Source organism: Pseudophryne corroboree, chromosome 4 (assembly GCF_028390025.1).
Source record: "Pseudophryne corroboree isolate aPseCor3 chromosome 4, aPseCor3.hap2, whole genome shotgun sequence".
NCBI classification, from domain to species: Eukaryota; Metazoa; Chordata; class Amphibia; order Anura; family Myobatrachidae; genus Pseudophryne; species Pseudophryne corroboree.
The window spans coordinates 151,107,594-151,122,348 of record NC_086447.1 but is presented as its reverse complement, the minus strand read 5'-3'; the positions used below and the strand labels follow the sequence as shown (position 1 = coordinate 151,122,348).

The 14,755-nt window shown below is 44.2% G+C and overlaps 1 protein-coding gene across 1 annotated transcript in view; it reads right to left on the bottom strand.

Annotated features, from left to right (window-relative positions):
- Positions 1 to 14,755, bottom strand: part of ALKAL2 (ALK and LTK ligand 2) — a 68,559-nt gene that overhangs the window by 17,960 nt on the left and 35,844 nt on the right. The window contains exon 5 of the mRNA XM_063919512.1: positions 13,270 to 13,343. Coding sequence (XP_063775582.1) covers positions 13,279 to 13,343 — 65 coding nt within the window. The 3' untranslated portion in view covers positions 13,270 to 13,278. The remainder of the gene's footprint in view (positions 1 to 13,269; positions 13,344 to 14,755) is intronic.

The following is a 14,755-nucleotide window of genomic DNA, read 5'->3' as shown; positions in this document are numbered from 1 at the left end:
GCTAATAAGGTTCTTCCACATCACAACATCTGTGAACGGAAAATAAATGCCAGGACTAAAGCTGCCTGCCAGTTAATTAAGAAGAAAGACAAATGATCACATAAAAGCATGTATTATATTATTATATATTATAGTATTGTTTTTTTAGCGCGTGATTTCATGAACTAGCCAAAAGGAGGCACTAACTACTTTTTTATGACACCATCTCCAGATCAGACGTAAAAAAGTATATTCTCCTTTTAATTAAAATACAGCTCTATAATCATGCAGCTCACCAAAAGAACAGATCAAATCCATCTACAAAGAATCATTGTGACACCATATGCCTCATGCCTCCTTGATGTCACTAATTCTCAAAGAATTGATCAAATGCAGTCTTATGAATAATGGTTACGTCCACACAATGACTGCCTCTAGCGTGCTTCCTGTCGGAGCCTGCACATGGGCCCTATACTCTCTTAAACCGTCCCTGGATCACATGTTACCAATGCACACAGCTATGTACTATATCATACAACATGGGACCCCCCACAATGACAGCATGATCAAACATGATTATTTAGACTAATTGTATGCGCCTACGTTACAACAATGCAACACCGTTAGAGATGGGTAACAAATCAGTGCACCTACTGACAGTGCATGATGTTGCTCTAATAATTCAATCAATGGGCAGTCCAGATGGTGTAATGGTTAGCATTCCTGCCTCACAGCCTCATGGGTTTGATTCCCACCACAACTTGTAGAGTTGGTATATTCTTCCCATGTTTGCAGGGTTTTCTCCCCCAATACAACAATATACTAGTAGGCCAATTGGCTCCAGACAAAAAATTAACCCTGCATGTGGTAGGGAGTGTACAGTATGTGTGTATACATTTAAGCTTCACTGGAGCAGGGACTGATATGAATGGTTCCGGTATGAATGGTCGACCATGTTATGGTCGACAGTCATTAGGTCGACCACTATTGGTCGACATTGACATGGTCGACATGGACACATGGTCGACAAATGAAAATGGTCGACACATGAAAGGTCGACACATGAAAAGGTCGACATGAGTTTTTTTACTTTTTTGGGTGTCGTTTTTTGCGTAAAGTGACTGGGAACCCCAATTAGTGCACTGCGTCCCCTCGCATGGCTCGCTTCGCTCGCCATGCTTCGGGCATGGTGCCTTCGCTCCGCTACCGCTTCGCTCGGCACAGATTACCGTTCCAATCGTAGTCCACGTGGATCGTAAAGTATGGAAAAGTTCCCCAAAAGAAAAAAAAGTTAAAAAACTCATGTCGACCTTTTCATGTGTTGACCTTTCATGTGTCGACCATTTTCATGTGTCGACCATGTGTCCATGTCGACCAACAGTGGTCGACCTAATGACTGTCGACCATAACATGGTCGACCATGTGAACGGATACCGATATGAATGGCCAAATACTGTATGTCAGGAGTATTCAACATGCAGCCATCCAGCTACTGTGGAACTACAGACACCAGCATGGAACAAACCAGGTTGGTCAGACATTAGTACATAATAAACTTCCAATATTTTCCTGACTATTTTGTTGTTATATATTAAAGTTCCACAGAAAACTGTTATTGAGTTACAGTATCTTGTTACACAGCAGCAAAATGTGTTGATGTAAGTGAACATCTCCTGATTTTTCCTATACTACCAATGTACACGGTCGAGTCACATTATTATGACCACCAGTTAAAAGTCAGAGTAACCGCCGTGTGCAGTACGGACAGCAGCTAGACGGGCTGAACTGTCATATTAGACACACGTCTGGTAGTCCCCAGGTTAATTTTGACGATGCGCTGCTCCACTGTAGCATGTCGGTCGGGCCTCACGCACCTTTGTAGCCGACATTCACCTCTCACATCAATGGCACGTGGTGCTCCGCAGTTTCCACGGCTATTATTCGCAGTGGTGCTATTTGTCCAGACACGATACACCTTCACCAGATCAGCACGTGAACAGTTCACAAACGCCGCTGTTTCAGATATACTGCCTCCCTTGGCCCGAAGCCCGATAATCATCCCTTTTTTCAACTCGAATAAATTGCCCCTTTTACCCACGACAGCAACGATATGTGCAGACGGCCTAATGCACACCTTATATACACACCAAGCCAGCGCACGACGCGTGACATACTTCATGCGCTACACGCCAGGGATGTGCAGTGAGCTAAATGGCTCAGGAGGCACTGGCTAACGCCAGAGCCAGATTTACATGCAATTTATGAGCCAAAGAGTACATCTGGACATTATACACAGGTGCAGCAGTATAACCTCCTGGAAATTTGGTGAGTTTTGATCAGAGATGTGCGGAAAAGATAGCCAGGTGAGGCACTGCCTCACCTGCCATAGACTTTTTACTCCGTAGTTTTGGCTATAAAAATTATTAGAATAATGCAAAGAAGATATTTCAAACATATTCTTTGTATTTTTCATATACTTCATACAGTAAAAACTCTGGCACAAACGTTAGTATGGCAGGAAAGGCTCTGCCTCACCTGCCTCACCCGACGTCACTGCTACACGCTGCCGACGTCAAACGTCAGAGGTGGTCATAATAACGCCACTCGACCATGTATTAATCAGTACATGTTGTATTCATGCCACTACATCTCTTGCAGGTAGCACCTCCCCAATGATTAAGGACACACTGGGGGTAATTCCAAGTTGATCGCAGCAGGAAATTGTTTTGCAGTTGGGCAAAACCATGTGCACTGCAGGGGAGGCAGATATAACATGTGCAGAGAGAGAGATTTGGGTGTGGTGAGTTCAATCTGCAATCTAATTTGCAGTGTAAAAATAAAGCAGCCAGTATTTACCCTGCACAGAAATAAAATAACCCACCCAAATCTAACTCTCTCTGCACATGTTATATCTGCCTCCCCTGCAGTGCACATGGTTTTGCCCAACTGCTAAAAAATTTCCTGCTGCGATCAACTTGGAATTACCCCCATAGTAAAAAAGAGATACATTTCAGAATCTCCAGTCATTAATGAGCACTTTTTCTATCTTGCTGATTTTTTAGCTTGTCTCACAAACTTTGACCTTGCCCTTTCTTCTAGAATATACATCGTCCTGAACAATTCAGCTAAGTATAAACACATAAGTAATTCCAGGCATACTATATTCAGACATCGGAGCTGTTGGATCGGCCGGGTGTAGCAGCCGGCAAATTCCCTGGTCTCAGCCCCGACCCATGTAAAGAGTAGGGTCGAGAAACCGGGACTTAGGGGTCTATTTACTAAGCCTTTAATGGAGATAAAGTGTATGGAGATAAAGTCCCAACCAACCAGCTCCTGTCATTTTTCAAACACAACCTGTGACATGGAAGGTAGGAGCTGATTGGCTGGTACTTTATCTCCATACAAGGCTTAGTAAATAGACCCCTATGTTTGCATTCACACATACAAAAAACCCAGGTGATGCGCGTTCACATGCAACAACCAGGAACTTTTGTGCTATTGTGAATGGGGTAATATATAGACTAACGTCAAACGTAATTTGATCTGCTCTTTACCCCGTTAGCCTACTTTTAGAGCTATTTGGGTTAGTCACATTCCAATATCAATATTGTTTATGCGGTACCAAGCAAATGATTTCATTTTCCAGAAAATAGCATTAGTTTGTTTATATCTTGTCACACAGCCATGACAACCTACCCAAAATGGGCACATTTTTTATTGCATGCATTTGTCCAATATAACCTTTGTGGTTCTTGCTTTGGTATTCACCCACCTTTCCAATCAGCAAAAATCTGGATTCTAAACGTAGGTTTTTATAATAAAATCTGCATTTGAGGCTGCTTTCCCCGCTTCCCTCCTCTCGGTTCCAAGGGCTCGACTCCTGAGAAAGGCTCGCGACCATCTCATTGTCTCCCATTCTCTGTCGTTATGGGACTCAGCTGCCCACAAATTTGGCCTTTCTCCACCTTCAACCACAACCATTCCTCTGTTTAACTTTTTGGATTTCCCCCCTAGCCTGATCCCGTCCGCTTTTTCCAATTGGATAAACAGTGGTATTAGATACCTGAAAGATCTAACTCGCCACAACTCCTTTCCCTTATTTTATGACATTCAAAACAAATTTCATATCCCCATTAAAACTTTTCCCAATACCAACAGCTATGAAATTTTCATGGCAAAGTTAAACACCTTCTTGCTCTCCAACCTCTGACTTCTGTTGTACTGCTCTGCATACATCAGTCTTCCACTGCAGGACTGATTTTGACATTATATTCTGAGCTTTCCATAGCCTCAACACCTACTGTACATGAGACCCGCACAAGCTGACCTGGAAGTGGAACCTGGGTGAGTCTCTAGTTCCTGATGACTGGGCTGAAATTAGAGAGGGAGATGCCGCTTGCTCAATCTGTGTGAGGATTAAAGAGAATGTTTACAAAATCCTCTATAGATGGTACCTGGTCCCCTCCCGTTTGAAAAAGATGTTTCCTGATGCCTCGGATAGATGTTGGCATGGCTGCACATTGGAGGGTACGCTTCTCCACATCTTGTGGAGCTGTCAAAAACTTACTGGTTTCTAGATGGATATAAAGAACAAGGTGATTCATCGCGCCCTACTGGCGCTCTTCAAACTGTCGTGAGGGTCTGCACCCCCTTAACCCCTGCACGTCCTATGGGCGGCCAATATTTGTAATATATTGAGTATTACCTTCAAGGATAATGTTGTTAGTGGTAAAATACTTTATGGCCAAAGGGCGTGCGATGGTCAAGGGGGCGTAGGCCCTTGCGACGGCGTGAAGAGCGGACGCAGGGCAGGATGAATTACCTAGTGTGTTAATAATGTTATGTGTACATAATGTAGGTATGCAGACAATGTTTGGTAAAAACCACATACACAGTGTGTGTGTGTGTGCGTGTGTGTGTGTGTGTGTGTGTGTGTGTGTGTGTGTGTGTGTGTTAGGAGATTATTTCTCATATATATATCACTATACAGCCGCTTCCCCTATATAACATCACATACACAGTATGTGCGCTGGGGACTTATCCCTCATAACAGTATATGGTATTAGCCTCTCACCAGCCTCATTGTCCCCGCACACTGCACACTACAGACTCTCACTCTGCACCAGCACCAGAAACAGCAACCACCATGTTCCTTCCTGGCTGCGCATGCCAGGAGTTGTAGTCTCCCCACAGCACTGTTGTGATATCATGGTGACGCGCACCCTCCGCAGTCTATCGTGCCAGATACACATATGCCCCACAGTGTCAGATATACCCCACAGTGCCAGTTATACATATGCCCCACAGTGCCAGATATGTCCCATAATGCCAGATATACATATGCCCCACAATGCCAGATAAACATATGCCCCACAGTGCCCGATATGCACCAGAAAGACAGATATACATATGCCCCACAGTGCGAGTTATACATATGCCCCACAGCGCCAGATATGCTCCACAGTGGGAGTTAGACATATGCCCCACAGTGCCATATATACATATGCCCCAAGTGCCAGATATGCCCCATTATGCCAGTTATACATATGACCACCCCACCCCACACTTCCCACCTCCCTCCCGCTGCTCACCCACTGCTGCTGTGTCAGGGTATGGAGAGAGTGTGGGCCCATCCCTCAGTGCTGCTCAGTCAGACTCTGGTGGTCTCCGGCCGCGGCGTGTATCTTCTCAGCTGAGCACTGGTTTATTAGCCAATCAGAGCTCATGGACCTGCAGCCGCAGCTCCTAATTGGCTGCCGGTCCGCGAGCTCTGATTGGCTAACGAATCGGTGCTCAGTTGAGAAGATACACGCCGCGGCGGAGACCAAAGTCTGACTGAGCAGCACTGAGGGATGGGACCGCGCTGCGCTCTCTTCTCCATCCCTGACACAGCAGTGGGCTGGGAGAAGGGGAGGAGGAGCACATCGGCGGCTTTTACCGTAATAGCCGCTAACGGTGGCTATGGTGTGTGTGATTGGCGGCCCGTAGGTACAGCGTACGGGCGGCTAGATTCTTAACGGTATGCCATACCCGAGCGTACTGCCACCCTTGCAGGCCTGGTCTCTCCTATCCAGATCTGTGACTCTATGAGTCAGGGCTCTAAGCCACGCCCAGTGATAACAAATGAGTCATATAGTCACAGATACGGACAAATATATATGAAATTTGGTTGCTATGATTCTCCAACTCTTGATACCTCTAAAACTTTAATTTTTATTATTTTACCCCTGGCCATCCCTAATGCCACTTACCACCAATATAACATTCTCTTAGCAGTCCCTCCCCCCCACCTTCAATCAATTATTAGTAAGGTATGGCTGATTCCAGCGCATGTAATTCATGACCAGTACTCTTCTAGTTCTTTGGGATGGTCTGGGGCCCCTCAAAGTCCTTCTTTAATGCCTGTTCCCATTTACTTAATCAATCAATCAATCAATCAATCAATCAATCCTTCCTTCCTTACCTGATGAAAAGTGTCACATCGCATGTCATTTTCCTTCGACTCCAATCAGTGGCACGTTCACGTGCTCCTCGGCTCGGAGTCGCAGATCGTCATGGCTGCCATGAATATTTATCGCAATCGGAGGTAAAAAGGTGCACATTGGAGTGCATTTGTACACCTGCCATCCTACTGCAGATGATAGCTCGGAGGAGTCACTTGACTGGCACCTTGGACACACCCATCCACACGCCCAGCAGCAGCAGCAGCGGAGGATAAATTGGATGCAATATATCGGATGTAAGAAAACCTCTCAAATAACAACTCGTAATCGCAGGACTCCTGGGATGCTGCCGGGCAGATTGGGTGTAAATCGGATACGACGTTTAGATCAGATAAGTCTCACTAGTGGATGGGGGCCTTTACAGTTAGGAGCTGATTGGTTGATACTTCATCTTTTTCCACTTTACCTCTCTCCAAGACTTAAGGGCCCTCATTCCGAGTTGATTGCACCAAGCAACTTTTTGCTGCTGGTGCGATCAACTAATCCCCGCCTATGGGGGAGTGTATTTTAGCATAGCAGGGCTGCGAACGCTTGTGCAGCCCTGCTATGCTAAAAAAGTTTCCTGCAAAACGAGACCAGGGTAAGAGTTACTTACCTTGTGCGACAGATCCAGCGATGAAGGTCCCAGTCCTGACGTCAGACATCCGCCCTCCAAACGCCTTGACACGCCTGCGTTGGACTCACCACGCCTGGAAAACGGTGAGTATCCACCCCGGAACGCCTCCCGCCTGTCCATCTTCTTGTAATCGCCGCTTCGATCAAATTTGTCGCTGGCAGCGTCGCTGCCTGGCAACGATCGTCGCCAGGCAATAGCGCGCGTGCGCAATGCGTCCGGCGCGCATGTGCATTTCTGACCCGTTCGCACCGCAGCGAAGAACCGCTCTGTGCGAACGGGTCGGAATGACCCCCAAAGTGCATACACACTGGGCGATTTTGAGCTCAAAGTAGTTCATTTTTGGCATTTTGAGCTACTTTGAGCTCAAAATCGCCTAGTGTGTATGGCCGGGCGATGAGCAGTGAGCTTTGAGGCACTCCTGCATCATCGCTGTCCGTCAGCCTGTTTTACCGGCCGAGTGAACCACTTTCCACAGTCTCCTACTATGGAAAGTGGTTCACCACCGTGAAAATCACTGGGCTGGGTGAAAATCGTTCAGTGTGTATGCACCTTTAGTATATAGACCCCTTTGTCCCGGGAGAGCACTGGCGAATGTGCCTATCAGACACCTTTGTATCTTCTTAATGTTACACTTCATTGATTGGTTCCAGTTGTGGTTCCAGCTACTGCTACAACCTTTGCAGAATTCATTGGTAGTCTATTTCAAGATCGTCTGTGCCAAGCCTACAATCAGTGCTGGTTCCAAAATTAGCAAAACTAATAAATAACACTTCAACGCCAATTTGCTGCTAAGTGGGGATGATATACTAAATGTAATTAACAACATTAGTCCCTAAAAGATAAAGTGTTTTATCTTTCTCTGAAATCTAGAAGGGGTTTCCCTGTATCAGTCCATAACTCTTCTGGGTGTCTATAGATAAGTCTTTAATTGCACTAGAGGTGGAACCTCATTATCCTCGTGGGACTGCTGCATTGGCAACAGCTCAGCTAATGACACGCTCACTCATCTCATCACTCTGCAGCATACAGTATATAGATTTACCATCAGTCTGGGAATCAGATAATGCTACGTGCAGCTGTACAAGCCATACAGTGGTAAGGGAGCGTAGGAGTTATTTAGCTATGCTAAGACTTTATGCCAACCATCTATCTTCAATAGGCATCATTAGGTAGACTTAATAACATCACTTTCTTTAGTTTATTTTGCAAAAGTCAAACATTTGTATCTGACTGCCTTACTCACCAGGTTCTAGTTGTAAGATATTTCCAAAAATTAAGTCCATTAAATTCAATATATAGAGAGCAGGAGATATGATCACTAGGAAATCTGTCTACCTCTGCTGCTTATAGTATACTGTAAATTAAGATCTGTGGGTGTTTAAGAATTAAGGTAAGATGTATCAAAGCTTGGGGAGAGATAACGAAGAGAGAGATAAAGTATCAGATAATCAGCTCCTGTCACTTTACAGGCTGTGTTTGAAAAATTACATTTAGGAGCTGATTGGTAGGCAGTTTATCTCTCTCCACTTTATCACTCTCTAAGTCTTAGTACATCTGTCCCTTAAAAGTTTGAACTGACACAACAGCTTTTCTACAAATTCTATAATACAATATACATAACAGTGAATATTCTCTGCATGAACTTAAAATCAGCGGTGGCTCTTTAGGAGCTGGTTGATATGTACTTTATCTAACTCTCTACTGTGTCTCTCTCCAAATTTTGATAAATCTCCACTTTAGTGAGATCATAATTTACGAACAATAATTTAAGGCTATTTCTGAAGCAAGAATGAGATATACTGCAAAATAAAACAATATATATCATTCAGGTATTATTTGGGACAAGTCAATGTCCTGTATATCTCTAGAGAAGTTTTAGATGGAACAAGTCTTGCAGTTTTATCATACAGTAAAAGAAATGAATAACAAAAAAAAATAGTTGCACAACTGCCTTCCACCATGTCATACAATGCTGCTACACCATATATTGCATTATACAAGGAGTTCAAAAAGTCCCTCTGCAGTGACTGTGTGCTAAGCATGTCCATCCGCAAACAATGTGTGCTAAGTAATATGACAACATCATTGATTTACATACATTAAATAAAAGAGAATTTGTTATGTACTTATCCACATGAAGTGTTGAAAGTGTTGTCCCTCTGTGGCCTCTCACCGGGGTGTAGTATGTTATGCCGGTGCTTGGGATCTCGGCGCCCAGCATACTGGTGCCGGGATCCCGACCGCCGGCATGCAGGCAGAGGGGTGAGCGCAAAAGAGCCCCTTGCAGGCTCGCTGCGCTCGCCACACAGCGGGCACGGGCTATTTATTCTCCCTTTAGGGGTGTCGTGGATACCCCAAGAGGGAGAATAGTTATCGGTATGCTGGCTTTTGGGATTTTTTTTTGTACTCACTGTATAAGCCATACAACATGCATAGGGCCTAATTCATGATCGCAGTCTGAAGCCCTTGCTGGAGTGCGCACACGCAGTGCTGTAATGCTCGTACACACCCTGGGAGCCCAGTGAGATGCTATCAGCATATCAGGGCTACAATCGCCTCTACCTGATTGACAGGTAGAGGCAGTCACGGGGTAGGAGGAGGCGTGCCAACGGCGTTAGAACGCTATTGGCGGGGCATGGTCTGGACATCACACGTAGCCACTGCAACCCGGGACGTGCCGAGTAGCGGCCTGCCAGTACGCAGGTGCTGCACTGGCACGGAGCTACTCGGCAAGTGCAAAAGCAACGCCGCTGTGCAATGCTTTTGCACCCTTGTAAGGGGGAGGGGGGGTTAGGGCCAGATATGCGGGGCGGACTAGCCCTGTGCTGGGCGTCCCCCCGCATGTCTGAGAAACTGATCATAGATGTGCTAAATTTAGCACAGCTACGATCAGATCTGAATTACCCCCATGGTTACACCACAGGCAATTCTTATGGGCATACTTACTTCCCAGTGGTTCTTGCCACAGGATTTTAAAGAACAAATATATTAAATGCAAAACACTCCTGGTTTTTAATATTATTGCCCTTTTAAATCTCACAGCCAGATCCTCCAGACAGTGGCAGCTTTGAAAAGTCACCGTTTAGTAAATATACTGCCTAGAAGGGGTCGTCAACATGCAGCCATCTACCAGCTGTGGGCCTACCGGTTCAGTATGATTTCCAGATGGACGGAATGCCAGCGGTCAGAATACCGTCAGCAGCATCCCATCCATCAGAATCCGTACAGCCCCCCAGTAAGCCCCCTAACCCTCACCTGTTCCTTACCCTAACCCTCCCTTCTGGATGCCTAACCCTACCCACCCCGCATGGTGCCTAACCCTAACCCACCCCGCATGGTGCCTAACCCTCCCCGCATGGTGCCTAACCCTAACCCTCCCCGCATGGTGCCTAACCCTATCTCTCCCTGCATGGTGCCTAAACCCTCCCTTCCCTGCTGCCTAAACCTAACCCTCCCTGCTTGGTGCCTAATCCTAACCTCCCCTGCTAAGTGCCTAACCCTAACCCTCCCACCCCGGTACCTAACCCTAACCTTCCCATCAATGAACACTAAACCCCCTTCTAATGGCTAAACCTAACACCCCCCACTGAAAGAAGTATCGGGATTCCGGGCATCGGTATATAGATGCCGGGATCCCGGGTCCTATCGAGCTTTAGACACCGGTGTACCTGTGGCGAACGGGATTCTATTGTCGGTATTTCAATCTCATCCGTTAGGAAGCTGACTGCTTCCCATGTCAGCATGCCCTGCCACAGTCTTGCTATTAGGGCTAAAACTTCTGTAGGATATGCTGGGATGTGTAGTTCCACATCAAATGGAGGGCTATGGGCAACATCTCCACCATTAAAAAGCTGCACTTTAGTAAATTAATATGAATATCCAGTTAGTCAGCACAGGCTCCTGGTGCATCCCAGTCGCATCTTGTTGCAACTAAGATGCATTTTTGACAACATAGACACAAAAACAGACACCCAACACTAGCAGAGTCTCACGGGTCTGGTGTGCCAAGAGGGTCTGTTTGGTGCAACTGCAGCAAAGATGTATGAGGACACATCTGTAGCTCTGTTGTTTTAAGATGCATAATACAATTAAAGTTTGTCAATAACTGTTTGGTACAGTATGTCCTTTTATATTGGTTACTATTGTTACTGTTTTCATTTGATGAAAATAAATAATATAAGGATATTATTACCGTACCACTTGTGAATCATTAGCACAGCCATACCAAGATATAAAAGGAACCACTACGTACATTCATTAAGATGTTCATAACCTCTAATAATAGCAAGATGATTTCCAAATTATTGTTATTAACTTTTCTGATGCTTTCTGGTAGGGAACTTCGGGACAGGTTCAATTACACGCGAGCTGTCATCGGCTGTCCATACTGTGCGTTTTTCTGCCAATTACAGTGGACTGATTCTGCTTTCACCTTCATAAGTTGCGGGTAGAGTCAGCCACCTGCGAGTTAAAGAGGAATACCCACCGGAACCCAACAAGTCCCGTGAGCTATTAGGGCCAGGAAGTTGCAGCATTCCAAAGAGATGACACTCTTGGGTAACTGACTGAGAGTGACTGGAGAACTCTCCGTCACATAACAGCAATTCTGCAGTCAAAATGCAGCACGGCAGAATGACACTGGCGTGAGAACTGAACAGTGTTCTGCATTCAGTTTCATGTTATGTTGACTAATTGGATAATAGTTTTAGAATTACGGAGTTTCCTGGTAATAAAATTGTCAAATTCTAAAGCACCTATCTGATACTCCTTCCCTATTCACAGCAAGAGACACTTCTTGCCAAAGCAGTTAACCATTAGAGGTTTTTGCAGGATAAAAGTTAAAACATAAATGGACATCTCTTTTAAAGTAGCAATCGCATGAAAAACGAGGTATGAATTCAGTATGATATCCCGGCAGACAGGATGCCGGTGGTTACAATACCAACGCCAGCATCTCGATAGTGTCAATCCCGACAGGGTGGAAGTAAAACTTTTCCCCCCTCTCCCCTAACCCTCCCTTTCTGCGGCCTAACTTTGTACTCCCCCCTTAACGCCCGACCCTAACCCGGTGTTGCCTAAACCTAACCCAGCCTTCCCCACAATCTAACCCTAACCCTCCCCCCTTAGAGCCTAAACCTAACCCCCCCGTGGTGCCTAACCCTACCCCACCCCCTTAAGAGCCTAAACCTAACATTCCACCCGGTTGTGCCTAACCCTAACCTTCCCCCCTTAGAGCCTAAACCTAACACCACCATCTCCCCGGTGGTGCCTAACCCTATCCCCCCCTCCCTCATCCTAACCCTAACCTAACTCCCTCCCCCGGCCCTATCCCAGCCGCTATACTTATGGTTGGGATGCTGGCTGTCGGGATTCCGGCATCGGTTTCCTGAATCTGTCGGGATTCCGGCGTCGGCATTCTGACAGCATCTTGACCGCATCCCAGAGGTATATGTTGTGTTTTTCACACAAATCGCTATAGCAGGCTATGAAAAGAATCTTTGTAACTACCATTTTACCTTGGTTTGTTTCTTCAGGCTTGTATTAATGATTTAGACTTCCACAAAGTTTCATTTGACTATCATGGCAAAAACAGTCGCATCGCACAAGAATGGAGTGAGCTGAGAGGTTTCAAAACACCCCTTAGACCTCTTTCATATGGTGTAGCCCCTTAGGGCATCTGTGTAGGAGAAGCTCTCCTTCATCCTGCTTTTTATTGTGTTGAAAAGGTGAATTAATGCAGGTGCAAGAACCTCAATATATGTATTTTTTGTGGTGTTACTAGTGAAAAAATATATAAAATACATTAAATATACATTTGTTTTTAGTTTACTTTCTTACAATTTCAATAAAAATATTTGTTTTTTTGCCCAGTTTGGTAAGATTTGTATCTGCCATGACAGGAGGAATAAGCAAACTATTAATAATTTCTGTAGATTAAAAATGTTCTGAGAAAAAAAATATATATAACTCCAGAAAAATATTAATGATATTGATGAATGTGATGACTCCGCCCCACCTTCATTTGTCAAAAATAGACACATAAAAACAGGTTAATCTGAATGCAAAGTGTTCATTTGGCCCTAGGCAGGAGTTTAGGATGCGTAATGGATGGTCATCTGTGATTCCTAGTACCATAACAACAATAGGTTAAAGTTTGAAGTAGAGACTTACCAAATCACGTTATCCATCCATACACATAGGACTGACTGCCAATCTGGTCAGAAGTCTAGCACATCTCTTGTAATCTGTTGTGAAAAAAAGGGCACTGTTAATTGTTAATGACAATAAAGTGTTGCTAGATTATGTAAATCAGTTAATTTACAATGGGATACAGTAAAAATGCCAGCAGTCGGGATCCCAGCGGTCAGGATGCAAACGCCGGATCCCGGCAGTCGATATTTTACCAGCGGTCGGCATCAAGTCACCCCCCAGAATTCCCACCCAATTGGTGGGTCCATGCCACTAACCGGATGGGAATAGAACCTGTGGCGAGTAAAGCTCGCCACCAGGGCCAATGGGTGGTGAGCGGACTCGCTGCCAATATTTCAGCAGACAGGATGCCACTGTCGGGATACTGACAGCTGGTATCCCCTCCACGGGTATTACATACCGGAACCCTTACAATAAATGTCCATTTTGACAATATTATATAACCTTTCCTGTATTTAGAACAAAAGTGTGCTGAATTACATTATTATTTTATTATTATTCATTTTGTTTGTGATAATTGCAATCAATGAAGAAGTTAGACCACTTGCTAAACATATTCATAGAAGTAATTAAATAAAGTTGCAGGTTAGACGCTATCAAATCAACTTTCAAAGACTGCTTTCCCAAAAGTGAAAGTGCCTTAATTTTAATGAGAAAGGAGAACCCTGTATGATTCATTTGTTTCTTGTTTGTGTTTTTGTATTATACAATTACCTTTGAATTAAAAGCTGACCAATGTAGGTTTGCAAAGAGAGCCTAAAAAAACCTAAAATAATAAATACAATTACATTGCTCTTAACTATGATAAGCGTAACTGTTAATATTGTAAAATCGGATAGTTTTGGGCTTTTGGCAAACAATTTAAAAAATGACAATAGAAATTATAACAGTCCACCACGAAAATGAATGATTAATTAGTCATAATGTTACAATACAGCTGAAAGCTCCCGTTCACGTTCTAAGAGAGAGATACAGTGGAGAGAGGGAAAAGACTAGCCAATCAGCTTCTGCCATGTTATAGGCTGTGTTTGAAATATGACACCAGGAGCTGGTTGGTTGGAACTTTATCTCTCTTCACTTAATATAGCTCTCCAACCTTTGATGAATCTCCACCCATATCACATAAAAAAAGGCCGTAAAGTTTTTTTTATCTAATGCCAATGCCAAGTATAGTGATATTTCAGATCTGCCAAATCTAATAATAAGTAAATAAAAAAATTAAAAAAATGATTAAATGACAGGTGTAGGTGAGTAGATAAACAATTTTAGTATCGTGTATAATACCTCTTTCATCAACTTATATAATAATAATAATAATAATAATAATAATAAAAAATATTACAGGTTGATTCTCACATATACGAAATGCTTGGGACCAGAAGTATTTTGGATTTTCCGTATTTTGGAATATTTCCATACCATAATGAGATACATGATCAAGTCACAT